The following is a 25,850-nucleotide window of genomic DNA, read 5'->3' as shown; positions in this document are numbered from 1 at the left end:
TTCCAGGCAGGAAGATTTCAGATCTGGCTGGCTAGATCCTCTGTCCAGCAGAACTGCAAACACACCATGAATCCTCAGAAGATGATGATCTGTCAGATTTTAAAACAGGCTGCCATTCTACATGGTGTCACCTCCAACACAGAAATGATAACTCATCTGTTGGTACCCTTCCCTGTTGGGTTGGAGGATGTTGCTTTGGTAACAATACTAATATGTCTAATTTGTTTCCACAGGTAGGAAAATCATCAATGAGCTAACTATGGATAAAAGCAATACAGATGCAAATGACTGGATACCTCTGGGAGACTTACCCCTGTTCTTTAAATATGCCCATTCCAAAAAGGCCTTTCTTCTAAGTGAACCCAACCCTCTCTCAATTCCTACATCAAGCCCATATAGAATAGTACTTTCTATTTTAAATCCAGGATTTTAAAAGTGGTGGTGAAGGCTCTCAAAGGTCATCTGCTTCACTGCTTTTAAACAGCACTAGGGAAGTGTCCATCTTGCCTATTTACAGTGGCTGTATACTGGCTGACAGCATTATGATCTGTACCACACTGGCACCTGAATAGACATTCTTCATAACATCCTGTAAGAAGGTTGAACTACTTCTTTCCTATATCAGCACTTCTACTATCCTACACTGCAACTGGCTCAAAAGACAGCTTGAAGCAGTAGGTATGGACAAAAAATCCACTTGAAACACCTGTTCAGTAAGGAGGGCTCTGCTATATTAGCAATTTGGAGCACTGCTAATCTAGTTCAGAAGCTTTTTGTGCTGGGCATGCCTCTTCAAAAACTATTAGGATCAAAATTCATTGGTAAAAATCTGCTAAGTAAACTGAGCATGTGATAAAGCAATACTCCTTGCCATTTCACCTGGGGTCCCGACAGTCAAAGAATATAATTGCAGGAATATCTGACATGAGTTTAAGACATGTTCTTTTCTATGATCTCCAGTAGCTGGAAGGAGTTTGTCTTTATTAACAGACCCTTTGAAAAAAAATAAAAAGACAGCTTACATAATCTTTCCAACAGGAATTTGTGATTCCAGAGAGACAAATGCAGCAGGTTGTTTTATTGTAAATTTATAATAATTAGTCTCTCTATTTCAAACAGACAAAGGTGGATACCAAAATGACGCGTTCTCAATACCATGCTCGTAACTCCAAAGGCCCGGGTATCTTCTCAACACAGAGCTCAGTGAAGATAAAAATGAAGTTTAGGTCCTGCTGTTACTAAGGGATAAGGTGTTTATAGGTTATGAAAGGCTTTTCCTAGATAGAGTATTTCATGTGGGATATAGGACTAACACAGAGCCAGTATCAACACAGGGGTTAGGAACAGGCTTCTACTTTTCACTGCAGAACAACTGAGGCAACAGAACCTCTTGAGAAGAGGGAAATATTATTCAGCCTTAAGCCTGAATACAGCCTACTGTATTCAATAGATAGAAAAAGTTACTAGCCTTGATGTTAGCTGTAACCAAATCCTTGTCAATATACAGAATTGCTGTTGTGCAACTTAGAAAGAAATCAGTCTGACTCATAGCCCAACTCCAACTTAAAGACTGTTGTAATTTCATCGTTTCTCCAGTTTTTTGTACTTGGCTTCTGCAGAAGAAAAAACAATTATTTAGGTCTGGATAGGCAAAAGCTTTGAATCCTGCAAGCTGTTAAACATCTTAAAATTCAAGTTAATTTATAGTATCACTGTAAAGCATTTAGGCAAGCATAATTGTGCAATAAAATTTTTAAGAACCAGATGCTTAAGTCAGACAACTAATATCACTTTAAACCAAGGGGACTTGGGTGCCTGGTAGAACTTTATGAATCCCTCGTTTGCCTTTAAAATTTCAGTCAGTGCATATTGTAACAGAGAAATCAAGCTCCACCAATAAGCTGTAGTTCTATAATACCTATAACTAGTCCACCTCCATAGAACTTGTTATATTAATCTTTTCCCAATACAATCTTTTCACATACAATGCTCGTTGCTCAAAAGCGGCACAGGCAACTCTGCAGCTCAGATTTATTGATCAGAGGAGGAGTTTACTTTGTCTTTTTAAATCCCCTTGCAAGGGACTATGCTGCTACATAGTAACAGAAGAGGAGAAGAGTTACCAAGTTTTTTGGAATATGCATCCAATTTATAAGCTGCCTGCTCCAGAGCTGCAACCTGTTCCTCAATTAGGTTGATCTGTTCCAGATATGGCTGAAGAGCAGCATCTTGAAAAAGGAGAAAAATTGTTTCCATCATTTCTCAAGTAATTCACTTTCAAGAAACAGTTCACATTTGAAACACAAGAATTTCTTATTACATCCTCCAGATTGAACAATTTAAAAGCTCCTTCCTTCCCCTGCCCCAAAATCAAGCAGCGATACTGATAGCCCTGTTCCAGGAAAGTATGAAATATTTAAGAGTACTGGCTAGACTCAAAACAAGTAACGATACAACACGAATCAGAAGAAGTGTTATTTCCTATCAGATCCAAAACTTGGAGTAAAACAGGACATAAAATCAGATGTAATTTCTCTTATGCTAGTCTACATAGTCTGTAGCTGTAAAGAAATACACAAGATTGGAACTGTATAGCAGCATGTCTATTTCAGCAAGTTTTCTTTGCTTCAGCACCTAATAGAGCGTGAACTATCTGACTCTTAGATGCTTCACTTCCCAAGCAAGTGTAGTAGTCATTACACCCTTACCTTACTTGGTTTACTTACATTTTTGATTTAAATCCTTCAGATTTCTACTGATGTTTATAGCAATATCTTTCATTTCTAGGTACTTCAAGCTAGTCAGCTTATTCATGTTTTCCAAGAGTTTGTAGTCTTCACTGGTGGCTTAAAAAAAAAGAGTTTATTTTGATGCAGTGTGAATTGGGTGCAGACTCTTCAACAGGACAAGAGATTTCAAACCAATAGCCAAATGTAACAAAGAACAGTTCAGATGGTAATATGGGTATTAGTATAATGCTCTATAAAAACAGAGATGGTATTTTGTGAATTGCAAAAATCAACTGGACTGATGAACACCTATTCACTTGCCACTTGTTTTAAGAGAAAAATGGACTAATTCCTCATATTTCTACTTTTATTCTGTCAGTTAAACTTATATTTACAAAATTGATAGCACAAATCTAGACTGGTAATCTGTACCATACACTCTTCAAGTCCATGCAAATCGGTAGTGCTGTGGCTTGCTTTCAAAATTAGAGCCTATGGAATCCACTGACTTGTTGAGCAGTTTACTTTGTCCAGTTAATGTTGCACAGCACCTTAGAATAAAGAATGAATGTTGGAAAACATGAGTGTGACCCTTGCTCTCACTCAGAAAGACATCAGATGCACATGTTCCACTCTCAGTTGCACTCCTCTCCTAGTCCTTCTTAACCTAGACCCCTTTTGTTTGTTTGTTTTTCCATGTACTATCTTCTCCAAGACTAAAAGGATACTATTTTTTTAAGTTGCCAATATCATACTAAATTCATTTGAAAAATATTTGTGCTATTCTGGGACTTCATTACTACGACTAATCTTAGTGTTGTCAGTAGTCTAGCAACATGCCTGACTTGAACTGCCAGTCTTGCAAGATATGATCCAAATAGGTATATTTTAGACAAACTACACAACAGATTTTTTTAAAAGAAAATGAAAAGAAACAAAAACTTACTTTCAGGTCAGTACTGCAGTGCCTTACCTGTCAGTTCACCTGTTAAATAAGTGGCCATTTTGTTGAACATGTCTTTACAGAGTTCATTGATGTCTGCCTCTGCTGGTTCCTTAGCTTCTTCTGCTGTTTCAACAGCAGGATCCTCTGATCAGGGTACAGACATTACAAGGTTAGGGGAAAGGTAGCAGGTACAGAAACACACCATAAAAATTAATGGTCCCAATTATTTTTTCCCCCCTTCAAATTGACTACACCTACTTGCCATATAAGTTGTGTACTTTAGACTAAGGGGTAACAAACCTAGGCAGTTTCCTTGAAGAAGCAGCAGGGTAATTTCAACATAATACTTCAGGAAGCATTTAAGGGACAGGCACCCAGCCTGACTGCATTTGCAAAATAGCAGCCCCCTCCTATGCTTAGACGACACAAAAGGAATTTGGGGATAACTTCTGAGTGACTTTGTGCACAACCCTACTGATGTTTATTTCTAGTCACTGAATCAGAATAGAACAACCCCCCCAGTCCGTTTCACGAGGAGCTACAACAGATCCCCACCTACGGAAAGCAACGATCACTGCTTTTCTTCTCCAAACCCATTCCTACACAACCTGCCCCTGCTCTGCTTCTCAACCCGACAGGTTGCTCCTTCCTTTGTCGGCAGCTTTTGCCGGCTTGAACACGAAAGCTACCCCGAGGACCGCAGCTCCCGCCGGCCGAAGCAGCGGCACGGGGCGGGGGGGGGGGGGGGGTAAGGGGGGTGGCGACAGACACACGGGGTGAGCCCCTGGCGGGACGCAGCCATCGGGCTCCAGAGCAGCGACCGACCGGCCGGCCGAGAATCGCGAACCGCGGGCCCGCCCCGCAGCCGACGCCCACCCTTCCCGCCGTGGAGCGGCTGTTGCTCCGCCGGGACCGGGCCGCGGCCTGGCAGGGCCCGGCCACCGCTACGCGGCCGAGAGGCGAACCCGGAGAAGGCCCCCTCAGCGCCTTACGCTTGGTGGGCTGCGCGCCGGCCTCCGGCAGCCCCTCCGCCGCGGTCGCCATGGCGACAGGCCCAGTCCCGCAGCTCCCGCTTCCGCCTTCCGCCCCGCGCACGCCGCGGCTCCGCCCCTGGCCCCCGCGGCGCATGCTCGGCCCCGTCCGTCAGGGATGGTACCGCAGCGCCGAGCCCGCCCCGTCCCCGGTCACGCAGGGCCGGGGCGGGGCAGCTGCGCCGCGTATACATCCGGGTCTGCCCCTCCCACCTGCTGGGCGCATTGTAAGGGGCGGCCTCGGCTACCGCGTACAGCAGGTGTCTGGAGGGTGCCAGCTGCGTAAGGTAGTTGAAGCAGCGCAGGAGGGGCATGGCTTGTGCTCGACGTGGCGGTGCTGTCTGTTCATTTCCCTGTTTGTAACACCGCGACTGAACCACGTGTTACAAGAGCGCCGGAAGTGCTTTCACCACTGCACACTAGCCCAGCCCTCACAAGCAAACTCTCTAGCCTTGTGTTTGAGGATGGTTTCTTTTGGCTTAGCTGGTCCACTTGCATGTGAGGGTCCTAACGCAGCTTAGTAGCTCTGATGCTAATGATGTGGTGAGACAACTGCTGGCACGCTACAGTCTGTTCTGTGGCAAGTGCAGTAAGTGTTGCTGTAGATTGCCACAGCAGTGTCTACATGGGCTTTTTCAGTCCACGGTGTAAGTAGCACTATATATAGACAGTGCAGCTAATCATGAAGTCTGTTAAAAAGATGTGCCATTGTGAAGTATATAAATTTTTATTGGAAGAAAATTGAAAAAAAAAGTGAATTCCCTCCTCACACATAGAAAATGCACATTTTGTTGTGTTTTGGGGAGGGTTGGTTGGGTTGGGTTGGGGGGGGGGGAATTGGTTTGTATTTACAACAAAACTCACTCTTGTTAGATGAGATGCCTTCCACCAAGCAAAAGTTGTTTCTGCAAGTAGCTCCCAGTGAGAAGCTACTAGAAGTATAACTGTTCTTGCTTGGCAAGGAGTGCTCATTCCCTGTACTGACTTCAAACTCAAATGCATCTCCAGCATGCTGTGAACAGTCGGTCTCTGGCTCTCAGCTGTGACGGGCACTATCAAGGGGCAGCATACCAATGCATAAATGCCATCATCACTTTATACCACCTGTATATGGTGATGAAGAAGCTCACATTTCCCTTTGAACATTTTCTGTTTAAGTTGGCCACAGAAGAATAATGCTTTACAATATATAGCTTGATATGTACATAAGGAATTATAAAAATTATATTCTCTTACAAAAAATCATTTATGTGATGTACCTCAATGCATTTCTTTTTAAAAACCAAAATCATATAATCACGTGGAGATCATGCTCCAGAAACAAGGAGACAGGGTTCCCGTCTGAAGTTCAATAAAGTCAGTTGAAATCTTTTGGCAACCTCCAGTAGGCTCTAAAAAGCTTTGCAGTTTTAAGACAAGAGAAGCTGCAGAGCAAGGCAACACAGGAGTCTATGTGAACTTTCTGATAAACCGGAGTTTTGCATAGGCAATGATAAGGAAGATAACAGTCATGCAGGAGAGACCCACTATGTTTTCCCACATTGCCCAGTTGGTAGGTGTAATTCCTTGGCTGCACAGGTATGCCTCACCAGAACACCTGCAGAAGAGCACAGGCCAGTAGTTAGTAATACTATGTGGTGCAAGTCTTCAGGTAGTTATTTTTATTCCTGTCCCACAAAGATTCTTCTACCCTCAACTCTGCAAAACGGGGCAGAAATAGAGTAACTTCATAACCTATCACTTAAGCTTTTATTTTTTGAGGGACAAATCTAGTTCTCTGTTTCTCATAATTTTTTTCACTAGTATCCTAATACTTCTTTTTAGATAGCCGGCAACTTATGAGTAAACCTCAGCACCACATTAAACCATGGTAAGTACAAAAGCATTAATTTCACACAGCAAACAGTGGAGGTCTACAGCATGGGTTTGTGGTCCAAAAGCTGTGGAAACACTGCTCCAGCACTGTTCCCTGCAATAATCTCAGTTTGCCAGCTCTCTAACATAGTATCATGGAATAGTTAGGACCACATAATACTTGTATTGCTACAGCTTAAGGTATCAATAGTCAAAGAGTATTCCAAATGGGGCAGTAGCACTGGGAGATAGATACCTTGGCACTCTCCTGTATCTGCAGGGAGGTTAATATTTACAAACAAACTCTGATGGGCAGGCATGTTTGTGATCACAGGTCTACTGCTCCCCAACAACTTTGTAGTTGTCCACACATTGCATTTCCTTTGCTAAGTGACCCTGCATTTGTTTAAGAAAACTGATAAGCTAGGGCTAGGTTAAAAAGCCCGAAATTAAAAAAAGTAGGCTCATCTGCCTACTTTTAGGACTAAAGTTTCATCTTTACTTCACTGTTGGGTATTTATGAAGTTTTACTACATCATCCTAAAATGCATTATCTTGGGACGTATTACTGAGACTGGCCTGTGGGTGGTTATTCTGTGAATAACATAAATATTTCAAACAGACTTTTCTTTAAGCAAGCCATTACCATTCAGGCCACTGTGAGTTAGAGACTTACATTTCTCCTGAAGTATCAGTGGGACAACTGCCTGCATCTCTCACAGACTCTGTAGCATTTGAACTCTCCCCACAGAAGTAGAGATTTCTGAACTCATTCACTTCAAGAGCCTAGGGAAAAAGGCAGACATTGCATTTTCACAGAGTTAGTGATTTGGGATGCTAAAACTGAAACACCTTAAACTAACTTGATTATTAGAAGACACATATCACCATTCTTGGAATTGTATGTTTATGTTCCTTTTTGTTTTGAAGCTCTTAATTACTGCCTTTTTGAGGAACGAGTCCAAATTTCACATGCAGGATGGTTTAGTGTCTGAGTCTTTGGCTTCAAAGTTACATTTCAATGATTTAGCCATGGGTTTTGGTCTTGCCAGCAACAAGTTCCTGTTTATCCACTTTCACCTGGATCAGTCTACCGAGGGTAGAGAGCAGAGTAGAGGGGCAGGATCACCTCCTTCGGCCTGCTGGTCACACTCCTTTTGATGCAGCCCAGGATACGGTTGGCTTTCTGGGCTGCAAGCGCACACTGAAGCCGGCTCATGTTCAGTTTCTCATTGACCAACACCCCCAAGTCCTTCTCCACAGGGCTGCTCTGAATCTCTTCTCTGCCCAACAAGTAGCTGTGCCTGGGATTGCAAGTTACTGTGTTTAAAGAAGCTTTCTGGTACCCCAACTCCTTATTATTTAGAAATGGCAGTAAGTCATATTTCAATTCAGAGGAAGCTACACAAAACAACACTCTGACATTGCACTAAATTCTTTAACCAGTTGGACAGTCATTAATGTAAAACGTGCTACCCAAACAACAGTCTCTGGAGAGGCCATACAATATTTAACTTTATTCTAAACCATAGGGATCAACTATTCAGACTAGGAATTAGTGCCTCACTGGACAGCTCACTCTGCTGCTGTCCAAACAGCACAAAAGATTTGTTCAGTCTCCAAGACTTCCACTTCTCACACAGAGATTAACTTTTGCTTCCTTTTGGGGGTTGTCTGGTTTGTTGTTCTTTTACCATGTTCATGCAAGGGAAGAACCCAAATCTGACTTTTAAGAGAACTTCATTTATACTCAAAACCTCTCCAGGAAGCGGCAGTGTGGCTACATTACTCACAGGAGACCAGTGCTGCTTTCTACTCACAGTGAGTCCGTATCGGGGGATACTGAAGTACTTGAGCCAGTTCAGCCAGGCCATTACAGAAGTGAGGTTTACTAAGAGGCCTGAGAACATCTGAAACAGACCAGAAGAGACTAATGAGTCACAAATTCTGTTTACTGCAAACAGTACCATTCTTGCACAGATACTGCAGCTGCCCAGCAGAGGTGCGCTGGGATGGATGGACCTCCTGCTGCTGTTATGCCCATGCCTACAGGCATGAAGGTCAAATCTCGAAGTGGTCCCAGCCAGCTGGCCCACCAGCACCCCAAGTTCATCTGCTTGCAAAGAGGTCAGAAAGGTTTTCTGTATCCACATGTGACCTAAGAAGCATGTATGCTAACAACTACTTACTCTGGAGGACTGTGTCCTATGGTAGAGCTAACTAGAGGCTAAAGAAGGATGACTGGAAGATGAGGAAGTGGAGAAACAAGAAGGAAACTATGGGGAGTCTTAAGGGCTGTTACTGTTTCAGCTTCCTCCTCTGACCTACATCTTTAATGTGTACTCTGTCCTGCGTGGAACAAGGTTTGCTCTTTTACTGCTTAGCACAATTGGACTTCGTAGCCAAACATGACGCTTCAGGCTATGCTTCAGCACAAGTGTTTTTGTGCTTACCTTGCTATCTTTCAGGCTGTGCATGTGCCATTCCTTATGCACTGTGACTTAATGTACATCACCTGCCCTTCACTACGCATGCACATTTCTCACCCACAGCAAGCATGTGAAGTGATACGCTATCACTTAGCTTATGGCAAAAGCAGGTTAAGTTGAAAATCAAAGAATAAGGGATGTGCCTTGGGCTCAGAATATGTATGCAGACAGCTACCAGAAGTCACCTGACGGAAGGTACTTTTTACTCTAAGGTAACTTCATAGGCCTCACAGTCAAGAAGTTTCATTACTAACATCATCTCTTTGAAAGAGAATTCACATGCCTCATCTGTAAGTAGTCAAAATTCCTTTCTCATTTGCTCTCTTCCTTAGAAGTCCTTGAAGAAGAGTATTGAAGTAATTTCTGAAACCCAGAGACAATACTGAATTAAAATAAAGAAAGAGTATGCTCCTGCTAATCCCACCGGGTAACAGAAATCAATGCAATAAAATGAATAAATCTAAAGTTTATTTCAAGATTATTTTTTCCTTTTAAATTACCTAATTGATCACTTAGATTTCTAATACTGGAAATGCAAGATTTTTTTTATCAATTTTTGTAAAGAAAATTTTAAAAAATACAATAAACAACACTTTTTGGGGCACACTGCAAAGCTCTGGTGGCATCACATCTACTGAATTGCACCCAAGCAATGATTTGACCCTTAGATTACAAGTTGGCAGATGTACATCTTTGACTATAGTGACAATAAAATCACACGCATGGGACCTAGATGCTACTGGCCTGTGGATTCTCAACCTGCTTAGGGCTGGCTCCACCCAGTCCTCTCAGCCTGTCTGAGCTGCTTCCTCACCTCCACCAAAGCAGCACACACACCCTTATATACTTACAAGCATGAGAATAAAACAAATAGTGATGAGCAGGTTGGCCACAGCCACCACTTCCATCCCAGCACTGATAGCCAGAGCCATGGCTGTGGCAGTGTAGGACACCAGTGTCAGGCTCAGCATGAAGAAGAAGAACCGGCCTGCAGCAGGTTGGTATCCTGTCAAAAAACAGAAAGGAAAGAGTCCAGTAAACAACCACATTATGAATCCCAGAGAGGACCTTCGGACTCCTATACAAGACAGGGAAAGCAGGAAGAAAGACCAAGTTTGGAGGCGGCAGGAACTATGCATGCTCCGAAGGCCCAAAGAGCATTACCAAAAGATGTGGTCAAGCAGGTTCCTGTCTTAGATTGCTGGTGTCTCTGCCCCTGCCCCAGAGTCCTTCGAAGTCATGATGCCAAGCACTTAAATCAGTTGAAGTTTCAACTAGTTTCATGTTATAGATACAGGAATTAAACTCTGGCTAAGACAGAAATCAAATGTGTTGGAAGATTACAGGTTCAATGAAAGCATCAGTTCTTTACCAATCATCCAGTAAGAGATGCATGAGAATATGAAGGCTGGAGCAGTTCTCATGGGCAGCAGATCTCCTATCAGCATGGCGAGGAAGTAGGCAGACACACGGTAATATCCACTGGTGTACTGATGGCTGCGAGGACAGGAAGGAAGGGAGTTGTACAGGTTTAGAGGTTACCTAGGAAGCAGGCTCAGTATGTGTGTCTGGTTTATCCTGATGTGGTTTCCATTTTCTCTACCACTGACTCCTCTATATGCAAGTTGCTTATCCTCTCTGTGCTGTCACTTCCTTCTCTGTAAAGTAAGGGCTGATCTATCTTACAGCCCTGCAGTTGTATTGAGAGCCTCAGAGGAAAATGAATGAAAAGCTATATGACTGCTAAGTTACATATTGCGAAAAAGCTCCTGAATCTCTTTTCAAAGAGAATGATCCTTAATACAAGAGCATGGGAAAGTATTAGACTACTACTAAACTGGAGGAACACTTCATCCACAGCTAACTCATACAGCTGCTTCCAGGCAAGAAGGAATGATACCCAACAATGGGAAAACACCTTTAAGATACCAACTCACCTCCAGTTCACAGGCCAATTAAATGTCATTATGATTGTTTTGCTGCTTAATAGACCTCATAAAAAGATGCTTTAATTGGAGAGGTCCCAAAATCACAGTTGGTAAGCTAAGCTGGTAAGCAGGGCAGACTGGCAAGAAATGTCCTTGTGGGTAATATTCACTCCTGAGCAGCTGTTAGGGGCAATATTAAACTGCTCTGAGCAACCTGTGGGTGGACATGCATTCCAGGCACAAATCTCCAATTTATTCTTTACTGCATAGGATCTGTCTCTTGCCTTTTCGTCCCATGAGCTGGAGGCTATTACAAACTCCATTTTCGACATGTATGTATATTTACATATGTGTATATAATATATACGTGTATTCACATACATATACATACATACATATATATATGTATATATATATAAACAGAGAGATGTGCTTGATTATTAGGTAGCTCTTGTAAGCTAGGCAGCAGCCCTCTTCATCTAAGCATCCCTTGCAAAGCTTTTCCAAGAACTCTTCTTTCATATTTGCGCTTTAGGACCTCTGCAAGACAGCATTTCAACCCTGTGAACAAGAGGGCAGGCAGGGTTCACAGAGTTCACAGTCAGGATTCACATGCAGACTTCAAAAACAGCTGTTACCAAGAGCAGGAAAAAGCACTTCTTGGTAAACTGTGACACATTGTACAAATAAAAGTACTTTATTTCTTCCCTCCTTCCCCCACCTCTTAGTATTTCATCTCCCTGCTCTACAAGCCAATTAGCATTACTATTACAATCTGAAGTGGCAAGGGAACAATCAAGCTTTTGGTGGAAATAATTTTGTTTAGCCCTTAAGATACTCCCCCTGCCTCACTCCAGGGTATGAGACAGTCTAAATGCCTCACTACTTACACAAATAGTTTCTTGTCTCTGATGAACAGCTCGATCGCAGAGACACTGGAAAAACAGTGGTGGGTGGTGACAAAAAACAAGGACCCAACCCTACAAGACAAAACAGAAAAGTCAAAAAGTGAGGAAATAGCCTAGATCAACACTGGCATCCTGAGACATCAGCATACCATCAAGTCAGTGCTTTTTTGTCTCTGTCCACAGAATAGAGATATTTAATTGTGCTACTGTAGATCTTAGCTGCAAAACCAGATTTATTCCTTTATCTTCCCTTTCACATCTGCTTTGCACATACATGTGAGCCCAACAGAACTGCAGTCCTTTTAGGACCTCCAGCAATACCATGCTGCGGTGCACTGAGGGTTGTGAACCCTACCCTCCTTTGTGGCCTAAGTGGATCCCAAGGCCTTCCCTGACACTGAAACCTGTCTGCTACAGATAGAAAATAAGCAAAGCTGTGGCTTTCCAACTTACCGATTCTGAATGCCAGTTTGATCCAATTTTACACCAAAAAAGATAGCACCCACAACCACGGCTAGAAGCATGGTCACTGCAATCTAAAAGTGAAAAGAAGAAAGGGGAAAAGGAAGTCCTTCAGGTAAATAAAAAGGGACAAAGCTATTATTAAGGCATATGCAGAGTTTAAGATTCACAGCTGCCTAGAACTTTGCTGTTGTGAGTCAACGTATTCCTATCACACACACAATTAAAAGCTTTATGGCAAATTTTCCGAGTTTGTCCTCTTCACTTTTCTCCTTCCTCTGATCTTCTTTGGCTGGAAAAGGTTAGTAGAAGCATACTCAAAGAATAACCCAGCTTAAAATTTCAAGTGAAACACGAAGTTAATATCACCCTAGAAGCTTCCCATGTGAGCCAGAGAATGGAGCATTTCTCCCAGTTCCAAATTTTTAGGGCAGTAGTCCTGTGCTAAACTAAAATGGAGACTTTTTTCAAAGGCAATAAAGGTAGCCGGACATCTCACTCCACTTCCGTGGCAGCAGCCCAGGACTTTCCTGTTTCCCTAGCTGCCTTTCAAAACAAAAATGTACCCTACAAACTGCAGATTGTGTGACTGAGAGCAGGGGGAGTCTGAGAATTGTTACCTACTTGTGCAATAGAGGCCTGTGGGCTCCTGATGAGGTTCTTCAGGGAACGCTTGGACACCCAGTACAGCTGGGTGAAGAATCCATTTGCATAAGTAATCTCATGCCCCTGCTTGGATGCTTTCTGCTTGCTTCCCCGTCCAAGCTCCATGTTCCCCAGGGCTTCCTTTGTGCTCTGATACAGGCTGGAGTTGAGATATTTCTGGTGCAGCACATCTACCACACTGCTGTCCCCATTACCTTCTGCCACTCCATTTTCACTGCTAACCTCTGAGTGAGAAAGACAAGATACGGCTTCTGATTCCCCATGAACCTGACCTTCAGACATGGCACATCAACATGCTCATAGACTTTTGAAGCTGAATAAATAAAGCCGGAATGCCCAGAGAATGTGAATTGTTCAAGCCTTAGCTCTGATCTTATGAGGCTAGCTTGAGTGAGAGGGTTTCCCTACAGTTTTAATAAAACCTAGTTAACCTGCCTGTTCTTTGTGGCACAAAAATGGCCTTATTCTTGGAATGAGGGACCAGAAACCCTTTGTTTCACTTAATTTGAGGGAAATCAATGTTTGCTCTGATCCATTTCCCCATCCCCAAAAAGCACCATTATGAAAATTGTTCCCTTATGTTCAGTCATGGATATGCTACAGCATTCCCAAAGAAGTATTTCCTAACATTTCACTCACTATATTGTTAGAGAGTTTTTTCTCTAATCTAGTTCAAATATTTCTCACTGGACTATAAATCCATTACTCCTTAGCCTGTTTTCCCTGCAGCAGTCTCTTAGGTGACTGAAAACTTATGCCAGCCGTCTCTTGAGACTAAGCAATTCTAGTTTTTCAGTCTTTCCCACAGAGGTTTTGTGAATTGCTGATATTTATCACTGCTCTCCTATATTACTGAAGGAAGAAAAAAAATCCCTTTAAAAGTTTTCTGAGCTCTTTAAAGAAGTCCAAATCAAAGTATATCTATGAGTAGGAAAAATAAAAAGATAATGTGCCCTTACACTGGAGGAAAACCAGAGAATAAAAGCTTGCCATCACCACATACATCTTGCCCTCTACACTAGCCAACAGTGGATTTCTCCTTCACAATTTACCTTTTCTTGTGACCTCAGGACTGTTATTGTCCTTGCTTGCTGCTACAGCAGTTGAATCACCATTTATGATATCAAGGAAGAAGTCAGCTGGATTGTTGAAGGGTTCACATTCATATCCTTAAAAAAACAAACCAAAACAAGCAACCCCACACATGCAACATGTTTGTATTGCACAGACCACAGCTTGGAAAATCAGATCTAATACTATATCACCCTTCCACAACCCTGCTACAAGAGAACTTCACTGCTTTCCATGAACATTAGTTTACAGAAGTTGAATGGACAGGACTTAGGAGACAGTGAATCTGACGTATCTATACAGAGCTTCGAAGTTGCTTATTCTCCACTGATTTCAGGTGAGAAGAAATCTGTAAGTTGCTTCTACTCAGCTAGCTCAGCATACACAGCTCTTGCCTCCTTCCCAGTGCTGTTCAACCACATCCCACACTGAGAGACACACAGTCTTTCAGTAGAGGTTGCTGGATATCTTCTCTATAGCCTCAGATGCTTGCTCTAGAAGATCAACTCTTGCTTGTGTTTCCTTGGTCACAAGGAAGAGGAATGGCTGTCCAAAAGCAGCTTCTTATAATATGGTTCTATCTACGGGACGGGTGGGGACAGGAGTGAAGGGTGGGAGAGAAAAAAAGGCAAGGATCCTTATACTATAGCATTCCTGTGAGAAACTAAGTGAGGTGGGATTCTAAGAGGAGGAGCAAAAGTAGTGAGATTGGTTAAAGCATCTCCCTTAAAGCCAGGGAAAGTTTATAATCCAGTGTGTCTCCATGGCTGCATCTAGACTAGATTGGAAACTCACTCCGCATTCTCTGTCCATTGTAGTCAGAAACCCTCACCCCTGGAGAGGAGGCAGCCACCCAACAGTGCAATTAAAGCATGTTAAGACACACCATGATTTTGTCCTCTCAGTTGCCCACCTGCATTCAGACTAGAGCAGATTCTTCGATCAGCCCATACAGATTGCTGCAAATCAGCAGGCTGTGGTTCGAAACCCACTGGGTCTGACATCTAGGCCTGGTAGAACTATAAATATCTTGTCTGTTGTGCATCATGCTTCTAAATGTCCAAGCGATTCTGGGGTTTTGTCCTGATACAAGGCAAAACAAAGGCAGGAGAGAGCCATGCTCTGCTGTCTGAAAAAATTCGGGGTTATTTTTTGTTTTCTTCCTGTTCTAACGTAACACTGTTCAGATTATACGCGTACAGCCTCCAGTATCACAGTGATAAAACAGCACAGGACTGATCCAGTGCTAGGGTAAGAACCTACCCACAGATGAAACTCATTAGCCAGTTGCCTTCACTCTTGGCACAGTAGACTTACCAATAGAACGGAAATACTCCAGAGCCTGGTTTGCAGGACCATGGTACAGCACCTTTCCCAAAGCCAGTAATGTCAGACTGTCAAACAGCTTGAATATGGAATAGCGGGGCTGATGGATGGAAAATATGATGGTTCGCCCTCTTCTTGAGAGCCTGAAATAGAAACAAAACATCTCTCAAATAAACCACCCTTTGCATTTCAGAAAGGTCATGTCAACCTGAACAAAAAACAAGCATCCAAATCCAAGAAAAATACTTGTCAACGTCTCAGGGTAATGACCCAGAAAAGCTGTAGTTTTCCCTTCTCTATGTCAGATGCTGCCTGCAAGACCTTCAAGACAGCACCCATCATTACAAGAGACCATCGTCTCAGTCCAGGTAGACTAAGTATGATGTTGTCTGTAGCTAGCAAAGGTTGAGATCACAGTCATGTATAAACTCTCCTCACATTTTCTATAGCAGGCTGCAGTACTTACATAGCAGGCTGCAAAAGTCTGGCCAGCTGAGATTTCTCTTAGCTCTTCTGCTGAAGATTTACTCTCCAAAAAAAGTCAAAATTAGTTTTCCTTTGGATTTTTCAGAAGTTCTTACAAGTGCTTTAGCCCTGATGCTCAACAATTATACTTGCTGATCAAAAACCTCTATCCACAAACAGCAGAGAAAAATGTCCTCCCAGGCAAAACCAGACAACATGCTACAAACCCAGCAGGATGGTTAGGAGCTCATTCTCATTAAATAAGCCTTGTATGGTCCTCTTTGTACCAGAAGACAGTTCATCTCCAAAACATAGGAGATGAAGGTAAACACTGAGAGTAAAAATCTGCAGGTGAAGTCAGATCTGAGTTCAAGGCTGTTGCCAGAGTGGAGGAAGAGACTTTGTAATAGACTCAGCTGGAAGGCCAAGAAATCATGATTACAAGGCTTGACCTCCCAATCCACTGCTGTCTGTGGCAAAGGACAGCTGTCTCAGCTACATCTTTTTGGGCTCCAGTCCAATGCATAATATGGAAGGATTCCCATCAGCTTCAGAAAGCTTTGGACGAGACCCAAATAAATAATTTACTACCACTTCTGAGTCTATTTGTTTAGCTTTTTTTTTTTTTTTTAAAGAGCACTGTAGCTACACAGTCATAACAGCATTTCTTTTTTAACTGAGTTGACAATGAAAATGCAGTAGAGCCCTTAAGAACTGACTCTTACTTCTTCAAGAGGATAAGGACTGCATTGGCTGTGCTGGCATCAAGGCCAGTTGTTGGCTCATCCAGAAAAAGGACTGGTGGCTCTGTGATGAGCTCCATCCCAATGTTGGTTCTCTTCCGTTCACCTCCAGACACTCCTCGGATAAATTCAGTTCCTACCTACAAGCACAAGAAATTGGACATTTGCAACAAAGCCTAGTCAGTGCATGCTGTGGAGTTCAGGGTTTTCCACACCCAACAGCCCCATTAGTGAACTCTAGGGCCAGCAGCAGATGATGGGTGTGACCCAGTGTAAGGACTGTAGCGGTAAGCAGAGCATGATTTTCAGAGGTACCAGGCACCTTATGACTTCAGGGAACAAGGATGACACTGACAAGGAAGAGCCAGAATGAGGCCACAGCAGTCAGAGGTGGCACTGGTGTTCAGGGATGCCTTTTCTTGGTAGCTCGCCCACTGCTCAAGTAAAAGTGGGGTAAGTAAAGTGAAAGTAAATTAAGAGTAAAGATACTGCTGGGAGGAACAAGCTCTGCAGAGAACTTCTCCATCACAGGCCAGTTTTCTGTCCCTCACAACTTCCAGCACTATAAAAACAATTTCTCTGTCTTGTCCCACAAAGCCAGGAAGTGACTGTGCAGCTTTCCAACGTGCAATGACTAGGTGACTTTTTCCCCTCTGAACTTACACAACATGCTGGACATAGTCCAAAATCCTTCATTTTTAGTAGCAAATACACATACCTCTTTCCAAGCTACCTCCTGAGCTGGAGACTGGTTTCTTGTTTGCAGTACACTTTAGTCAGGTTCCTTCTTAGCTTAGTGCAGCTGCACTACATACACCATATTGCCCAGAGTCAAGTAGTTCAGTTTCCAGTAGTATGATTTCTGAGAAAGGTGTTCTCACTGCTCACCTTAGCATCAGCCACTTTACTTAATCCCAGCTCACTGATAACCTGGGTGACTCGCTCTTCCTTCTCTTTAACACTGATGGAGCTGGGGAGTCGCAGGGCAGCAGAGAAGTGCAGGTTCTCCCTCACTGTCATTGTGCCCATGACAACATCATCCTGAAAACAGTACAAATGGACAGTTGGAAAGCCTCCTTCTCAGCTACCTGACTGGGCACCAGAGACCCTGTAGCGGCAGTTGGTGGATAAGCTGTGGGCAACAGTGGAAACTGGACTGAGGGACAACCTCTGCTTCAAAATTTATATGGCACAAAATTCAAGGTCACCATATGATGGGAGAAGGGCTGCAACACCAGCAGTTTTATAGAGATAATGCATGACTTTTAGCATATCTTACATGTCTTATATGATCATCTGCATAAAACTGACCCCTTGTGTATGTATTTATGTATTTAGGCCATAAGTGTTTTATGTAGTCTATGGGCCGTCTTTATTGATCTAGGGAGTACTGCACAGGGGTGGGAAGGGAGACCATTTAATGTCTCACCTAGTTGCCTATCATTTTAAGGTTAAGTTTGGTTGCTTTGGTCATTTGAGAGAAAAGTGTCTTGAACTGGGACCACTTGCAAGAAACTTCCTGGCTATTCATGAAACACTTAGTTTTGGGGGATCTTTGACCTGCAGGATCAAGACCCACCATCAGTCTCATCACATGGATTCTCCCAGAACCTCCCAGCTGGCAGCTTTCAGAAAAGCTGCCTATTCCACATCTGTCTGCAGTCAGAAGCCTGGATGGTTTCTGGATTTGACTGCTCATATGGTTGCCAAGAAACCCCTTCTCAGCTCCCCCAGGGCTTTGAGGGTCTATTCTTGGTCCAGGCCTCCACCCACTTCCGCAGATTCAGCCAGCTTTTCCTGTCTCCGAGTGAAACGAAGCTCTGTCCCAGCAAGCCAGAATCAGAGGAAGAACAGCAGGGATCTATTTACTTCCTAGAATTATTGTGTGATACCTTGAAGGTACTTCTGCGAGCTAGAACTCCTTCTGAGTTTTATAACAAGAGGCTTTGGGTGTTGTGGGTTTTTTCCTCACCTTTTTATTTTTTTTAAGCCCTTGCTAGTACTTCAGGGCAGAGCCCAAAGCCACAATTGTCCAGTGGTTGGGCATCCATGTGGCTTTTGGAAGACAAACATCTCCATGCTTGATGTGGCTGAAGTAATGGTTTGATCCTCTTGTCTTCCATGTCCCAGAAAAATAGTAAATACTGTAACATCTGAGTTATCCAATTAGACTCTGTAGGGATCACTGAAAATTACCTAACCTAGTAAGTTCATGCTTTGCTCATCTTATGTAGTCTTCCCTCCCAAAGGTTCCCAGGCCTCCACTGAAGGCAGTTACTCACCTGCACAACATATCCTGAGATGCACTTGAAATTTGGAGGTTGTGGGATGCCATCTATAAGCACTTCTCCAGACAGGCCTGCTGGGTCCTTTCTGGCAGCCAGCACATCTAGGAGACTTCAGACAAACACCAGGCATTAGTTTTTGCCATAATAGCTATTTTTACCTTTGACTGGATAAGTACCACCAGTCACAACTGCGGTTACAGCCTGCTAAGGGCATGCTGCAAGCCAAAGGGCACAGCAAGGGGCTTCCTCTACTCTGGGGAAGTTCTTTGTACAGCAAGTCAGGTGTAGATACAGGATTTTCCAGCACAAGGTGTGCCACAGCAGTACTGTAGTATACAGATCCTCACAACTCATAGCAGCCAACCCCCTACAGACACAAGCTCATCCCCCATATTAACAGCTAACCTCAAATGCACAGAGATAAAACCACCCTGCCAAGCAGCTGCAGACTGCTCTCCAGCCAGGGGAGCACAGAATTAACTACTTGATCTCAAGGAAATTAATCCAAATGGGTATAAACAAGACTAGAGTTATGATTAATTCTAGAAAATAATTTTGTTTTAACGTATCACTGGATTCTCCTTGCTGCCAATGTAGAGGCCAGCCTGTCTGCTAGCTATGCAAACACTGCTGTGACAAAGTGCTTGAAAACATCCTGATTAGCCAGCAGTCTCCTAGGAGAGGAAGATCAAGGGTCACCACAAAGGCATGCCTATGTGAACCCTGGCCATATTTGCCAGTCTCTGACATTCTGAAAGGCAGAGTGTCTTTCACTCTGACAAAGTGTGAAAGTGACAAAGTGTAAAAGACAAAGAGTTCTTTTACAGTAGTTATATGGAAACTAGCATCAGCACTAGCTGGAGATAGTCTGCATGGTATTTCTTTGTGCTTTCATCCAAAGAACTCAAGCACATGTGCACCTGCACCACTAGGCCACAGCCAAGTTAAGGTTTAGGATCCAGAGCATCCTACAGACTGACATTCTACCATATTCCTGTCAGTTGTCAGAGGGGTTTAGCCCAGCATCTCCAAGGAAGTCTTGTTGCAGTGACTTCGCAGGGGATGACATCTCTCCTGCCCCGAAGGAGCTTGCAGCCCCCTCGCCACTCCAATACAGGTCCAGGACAGAGCCTACACCTGAGCTCCAGTCACCCCAGTTCAGCCTGGTATCATAACTCAGGCCACTACCAAAGGTGACTGCAGTAATACGGACCACTGATCAGAGCAGATGAGGAGTGTGACACCACTGAAGGGCAAAAACTGCAGCAGAGCAGGTAGAGGGACACAACATCAAACTGCATCACCAGATTTCTCACAGGCATGCAAGGTCTGAGCCTGCAGATCCCTCACATCTCCCCCAACCCTCAGAACCCCAAATCCTCTTTGAACAGCTGAATGTCCATTTGAAGGAGCAGAAGAAAGTACTCACGAAGATTTACCACTGCCTGTTGGCCCCAGGATAGCATTCAAGCCTGGCTTCATAATGCCACTGGAAGAAGGAAAGAGTTATTTCCAAATGGAGGACTGTTCACATGCAGATCATAGTAGAGGTAAGGTGTGAACAAAATGCTGTCAAAAGGAAAACTTAGAGACTATTTAAAACTTCTCTTTAAATCTGAAATCAATAAACATTTTTTCCTTTCTTGTCCCAGACTGACAGTCAGAACAGAACCAGAGCTGGACATAAAAAGCAATCTACAAAGGACAGAAAATGAGTGTCTTCCCTGCTGAGCTGGGTCTTGAAAAGAAGAAACAATCGTTCTCTGCTGCTCATTTCCTCTGATTGCAGCTTGAAGCATAGTTAAGGAAACCCTTAGATCTTCTTGCAGAAGAGTTCACACAAGTTTGATCCTAATTTGCTCAGATCAATAACTGAAACTGCTCCACCTATATCCCAGCTATTTTGCCTAAAAACAAACTAGAAAGTGCTCACATGAACTGCAGACTGGCAGGAAGGTAGTAATTTCTTCACCAGCACAGCTGGATCTGGAAGGTAACACTGAGGTCACTGATTCACAGAAGCAGATTAATTCCTACCCTCTGGTATTATATTTAAGCAAGAACTTACTAAACATTATGAAGGATCTTCTTTTCCACAGTTTTCCGTTTACATAGGAATCCACTGGACTGCTTAATGGAGTACTGGATGTTATGGAAACTCACAACAGAGCCCCGCGGGGATCGGAGGGACTCTTGTGTGGGAAGAGAACGTTGGAAGTTGCCCACTTCTTCCTCTCCTCCAACAGAAATAATGCTGTGATCAGATGTGTCTGCCATCATGTCATTGTTACGTCGGTCAAGCTCCACTGCATGGAGTTTTTTGAGGCTACTGTTGTTTTGGGCAGTTCCCATCTGTTGAGAGAAGGAACACAAAAATATGCAGGGAAAGAGACATGCAAGCAAAGACTCCTGCAGAAAGTGTCTTGGAAAAGAAAGTTCAATGCACACCACACCAATCCTTACATGTGCCAGATTTCCAGAAGGATGAATATCCGCGGTGGAAAACATCCAGTAGTCTCCAAAAGTACAGAAACCCACAGATTTAGAACAATACACATAGCCTTTAAGAACAAGACGTGTATGTTTTTGGAGTGATGCTAGCTCAAAGAGTATCTAATGAGGTAAAAACCAAGCTCATCTCTGATGGTCACCTTCTTGCTCAACACAATGAGGACTACAAACACAAGCTGCTACCACATAAGCTAAAGAGATTCTAGCTCCCCTACCTCAGGCATAACATGCTTAATCCCCCCCCCACACACACACTGCCACAAAGCCAGCAGAGAAAACCTATTAATGAACCTGTATGAAGAACCACAGTAAGGAAGATGGTTGTGCTTATGAAGGCCAGTCACGTGCACCTTGTTTGCTGGCACAAGTTTGTTTCAAAGATAATGTGATTAAAATAACAGTTGCATATGCTGTTTATCATGTTTCAGTCACACCAGTATCAGGATACTTCACAACTACAAATAGGAAGAGAAATTCGGATTTGTCTGCAGGCACCATTGACCCTGAAGGTAGGAGCTCCCCTCCCCCCCCCCCCCCCGCCACCAGGTAGAGGTATGGGACATGCCACAGTAAGGAGAAACATGGTACAAACTGGTGCATTAAGGAAGATTAAATATGCTACCTATTTGTAATCACAAAGTTATAAAGCATTCTGGTTCAAGCAGATAAGCTGCCTCTGTAGCTCAGCGCCTGAAAGGGAAGACGTGAACAGCAAAGGGAAGGAACCATTCTCCCTGTCCATGCTTCAGAGCCTACATAGTAGGAACTGCATCATTATGGGTATAACCATTAATATTGGTCACTTATTAGTCACAGCAGCAGAGCTCTTTTGTCAGGGGGCTGCTTCCCTTTCTGTTATTGTAACTGATGGAGACCAAGTTTGGATCCCTTCACCTGTTTGGAAAAAAAAAAAAAAAAAGAAAAGAAAAAGAAATAAAAGAAAGGAAAAGAAATAAAAAGAAAAAAAAGTCAAGTTCTTGCCTTGATGTTGCATGTGAAGAACTTGGAAAGCCTAAAGTCCCCAAATTCTACAGCCTGTGAAATGCCTGGGCATAACCTGTAACCTGCCATAACCTGTACCCTGTCTTTTTAGCCGGTGCCCTCATAGCCATAAGTTTTCCTGTCCCCTTTCCAGGAAACTACAAAGCAAAGAAGAGAGGAATTGCTACATTTCTCAGGCAGAAAGATGGTCATTCTTTTAAGAACCTGGAGCTGCAAGTGCCACATTTAAAGAAACAGGAATAGCCCTTTCCTCTCTGCCTTTTCTATCACTTAAAGCTCAGGAAGTTGCAGTAAGTTTTTTTTTCCCCTGTATAAGTAAAATAAAAGTGGTGGGGAGAAGGAAGAGTTGTTTAGCTTGGACACATCCTGAACTCTAAAGCTGGTTACCCCTGGGAAAGCCTTGCTTATGGGAAATAAGAAAGGATATGCTGGTTACATCAGCAGGAGAAGGCTTACATACTTGAAAGGTTGCACAACAGATCAGAAGGGAAAAAAAAAAAAAAAGTCAGGATGGCAGCGACACCAGGGGCAAAGACCTGTTAGACTTTTGAACACTTCCCTGTCTCGTATATATCACATCTGTCCTAGATAGGTTCTGTAGTTTATTACACCCATAAGCTTTCATACGGGTTTTTGCAAAGCTTCTGATTAGCACTGGCAAACCAAACCACCGCCGCGGGTATGTGCAAGGATGACAGGAGGTTGAGAAAAGCTTAGCAGAGGCTGCAGTTAGGACCAAGCAGCAGCAGCGCCTCACAAGCAGTGCTCCTCCGCCCTCACAACCACCCACCCTCGCCCCACCGAACGGTTCCGCTACCCAGCTAGAGCCGCGAACCGACCCATCCGACCGCGCTCCGCTTTCCTCCCCAAACCCCCGCCAGCCAGCGCAGCGGCGCCGCGCCCCGGCCGGGAGCGCCGCCCGTCGGAGGGCCCCGGAGGGCTCCGGCGGGCCCCGGAGGGCCCCGCCGCACCGCTGCCCCACCGCTCCCCGCCGGGCCGAGTCCGCGCCGTTACCTCCCGTCTAATCGAGGTTCTGGCCACGGCACTGCCTTGGCGGCGTTTTATAACCGGGTCCGGGCGGCGGGTTATATAAACGGGCGCGGGGAGTGCCCGGTGCTGTCACGCAAACCCCGCCGGGACGCGGTCAAAGGCGGTGGCGATGGAGCCCCGCTCCACCAGGCAGCACGGCCTGGCCCCGGCTGTGCGACCCCCGGGGCGGTGCCGCCGCCGATCCGGGCCGCCCGCGGCTGCGTGCGCCGCGATGCAGGAGCCGGATCCCCCGTCCCCGGCCGGCGGCGCGGCGGAGTCCCCGTGCGCCGGGATGCCGAGGGCTGCCCGCGCTGTTACCCCGCCGTTACTCCGCCCAACGGCCGGGCAGAGGAGGAGAAGGTGGGGGGGAGCAGCTCTGATCTCTCTCCCTCTCTCTGTCCCCCACACCGAAAGGGGGAACGGGCATCAGACACGGGGCAAAGAAGGGTATAGCAGGAGGGTGGGAGGCAGCACCCGCTCTCTCCTACCCTCCCATCCTGTAGAAAGGTCATCACACCAGGGAGTTGGTCCTGGGAGCCCCTCCAAGGGTGACACTGCCGCCACCAGCCTAACCTCACGCTTCAGAGGCAGTGTGCTCCTCGGGCGGTTCCCCACTGGGTCATGGGGCCATGGCAGCCCACTGGCGTTACCCGTGGTCCATCGGGCTGCCTCTCTGTGCCACCATGTGTACCCAGCTAGGAGAATGTGTGAAAGCAGGAAGGTCGGATTTCCTTCAGTTTGTTGTCAAGGCTTCTCCTCAGTCTCCTGTTCTCAAGCACTATTGTCTTCATAAATAAGATCACTCTCCCCAGACTCCTTGGTGTTGTGAATGCAGGAAAAGCCCTCTTTTATGGTTTATAAACATGATTTATAGCAGAGCTGTCAAGTCGCCATAATAATTGCCGCTGCTTTGACTACCCTCTGCAGTCCTGTGCAGCATTGTTTTTTCTCTCACAACACCTCTTACTAGATCAATTTAAGGCTCAGCTAAGCAGCCTCTAGCTACCCAATCAATACCAATAATAAAAACTACAAAGGCTGACCTATCCCCTTCCCAACACCTGCCTCCCTCCAGGCATGCCGATGCACTTGATGCCATTGATGCACTGGGCAGAAGACAATCGCATCTCGTGCAGCTGCATCACTCTACAGGGCTGACAGGAGTCCATAACAGGTGGGACAAAATAGCCCTCAAGGTCTGTCAGGAGAGCAAGTCATGCCATAGGTACATCCAAGGCTCAGGCTTGCTGAATACGAATGTTATCTTCAGTCACTCTATGGGTCAGAAGTGGACTTGAGTTCACATTTCATTTGTGATTTAACTTCCTCTTTTGAGGAAGATCTGCCTACACAGAAGGCTTTTGCCCTAGTCATAGATGGCTTTTGCCCTAGTGTTTCACCAAGCATGTACATCTTCCTGTTTCCAAGCATATTTCAACCCTAAATACTCACTACCCCTCAATGTGCTGCAGTGACAATCCTCTTGTCGTGTGCCTGGGTGTTTTGCTAATGGACAGGGGCAATAGGAAGGACACAGACACCAAAGTAAAGAATGATTGTATTTTACTATTAATCTTAAGATAATATAGAAACAAAATGATCTGTTTGATAAAACAATTAGCTTGCTATGCTCTAGGTTTAAGCAACAAACAAAATAAGCAAGGCAATGCACTTAATCATTACTATAGGAGAAAGAGAACAGTGATTAAGAAAAAGATACATCACCAATTGCCTGAATATGTTACCATCATCCAGATCCGCAGTCGCTGGGGAGCCCCTGTTGCAGCGAGGATTTGGGGAACCTCTCCCAGCAATTGGGAAGTTCTACGCGGTGTGTCCACCTGTAGACGAGGTCTCCAAAGTTGCTGCAAGAGGGTCCAGCTTTTGTAGACCCAAATTAGCAAGTCAGAATGACTTGCATATTCTTTTGTGCGGAAATATCTGGTGGTACACCCCCCAGCCAACCGAGACCAGGGCTGGGCCAGAGCCCAGGGCGCAGTTGGTGGGTTTCCTAAATACCTTGCAGACAGTTTCACAGAATCCTCACAAGAGTCATCAGACCTACAGTATCCATTTTGGTATTATAACAGCTAGCATAAGCAGTTTGTTGAGTCTATATATAAGGTTTATCTATTTCAAAACATCAGCGTCAGCTGTTTATTGTTATGTCTTGATATTATGTCAACTAGCACAAAGGGCATTGATCATACGATGTACAGGATTCATGTATAAGTCAATTCTGGCTTGGGCCTGTTGTTCAGGCCCTAGCAATTCACCAGGACAGTGAGGAAAAAGCGCCTGTGTGCCTGGGAACAGAGGTGAGCATTTTCTGAGTCATGAACTTGCTGCTCCACATAGCGCCTGCACACTGGTGCAGGAGAACAACTCGCTTGAAGGAAGCA

General features: G+C 44.5%; 2 protein-coding genes and 1 long non-coding RNA gene across 10 annotated transcripts; 1 reads left to right on the top strand and 2 right to left on the bottom strand.

The window, feature by feature from the left end:
* Window positions 1-955: 955 nt before the first annotated feature.
* On the bottom strand, window positions 956-4,995 carry BLOC1S2 (biogenesis of lysosomal organelles complex 1 subunit 2). Of its 3 annotated transcripts, none has more exons than XM_030488792.1 (5): window positions 4,920-4,995; window positions 3,703-3,819; window positions 2,727-2,846; window positions 2,124-2,228; window positions 956-1,613 (listed from the first exon to the last, which is right to left on the bottom strand). In XM_030488792.1, the coding sequence occupies exons 1-5, from the start codon at window positions 4,930-4,932 to the stop codon at window positions 1,582-1,584; spliced, it is 387 nt and encodes a 128-aa protein (XP_030344652.1). In that variant the 5' UTR covers window positions 4,933-4,995; the 3' UTR covers window positions 956-1,581. The 3 variants fall into 3 exon arrangements, with proteins under 3 accessions (XP_030344652.1, XP_030344651.1, XP_030344653.1); XM_030488791.1 differs by lacking the exon at window positions 4,920-4,995 and adding an exon at window positions 4,668-4,881; XM_030488793.1 differs by lacking the exon at window positions 4,920-4,995 and adding an exon at window positions 4,552-4,755.
* Window positions 1,640-22,069, top strand: LOC115609084. The gene is made up of 4 exons (XR_003991736.1): window positions 1,640-1,714; window positions 16,107-16,113; window positions 16,274-16,278; window positions 22,058-22,069. It is a non-coding gene; the product is annotated as an uncharacterized LOC115609084 (long non-coding RNA).
* Window positions 5,413-23,975, bottom strand: LOC115609074 (broad substrate specificity ATP-binding cassette transporter ABCG2-like). Of its 6 annotated transcripts, XR_003991730.1 has the most exons (17): window positions 21,370-21,933; window positions 20,975-21,258; window positions 20,336-20,395; window positions 18,901-19,015; window positions 17,507-17,659; window positions 16,601-16,758; window positions 15,402-15,553; window positions 14,066-14,182; window positions 12,972-13,237; window positions 12,339-12,421; window positions 11,868-11,957; window positions 10,422-10,546; window positions 9,901-10,055; window positions 8,381-8,470; window positions 7,641-7,864; window positions 7,237-7,346; window positions 6,168-6,303 (listed from the first exon to the last, which is right to left on the bottom strand). XR_003991730.1 is itself a non-coding variant. In XM_030488782.1 (16 exons), exons 1-16 carry the CDS (start codon window positions 23,958-23,960, stop codon window positions 6,156-6,158), a joined length of 2,130 nt encoding a protein of 709 aa, XP_030344642.1. In that variant the 5' UTR covers window positions 23,961-23,975; the 3' UTR covers window positions 5,413-6,155. The 6 variants fall into 6 exon arrangements, 5 of the variants coding, with proteins under 5 accessions (XP_030344642.1, XP_030344643.1, XP_030344644.1 ...); XM_030488782.1 differs by lacking the exons at window positions 7,641-7,864; window positions 21,370-21,933 and adding an exon at window positions 23,937-23,975 and having other exon boundaries at window positions 5,413-6,303; XM_030488783.1 differs by lacking the exons at window positions 7,641-7,864; window positions 21,370-21,933 and adding an exon at window positions 23,434-23,830 and having other exon boundaries at window positions 5,413-6,303.
* Between the last annotated feature and the right edge of the window lie 1,875 nt (window positions 23,976-25,850).

The sequence above is a fragment of the Strigops habroptila genome, chromosome 5, assembly GCF_004027225.2.
Source record: "Strigops habroptila isolate Jane chromosome 5, bStrHab1.2.pri, whole genome shotgun sequence".
In the NCBI taxonomy this organism is placed as follows: domain Eukaryota; kingdom Metazoa; phylum Chordata; class Aves; order Psittaciformes; family Psittacidae; genus Strigops; species Strigops habroptila.
Note: the sequence above shows the minus strand (reverse complement) of the source record. Positions and strands in the feature narration are given on the sequence as shown.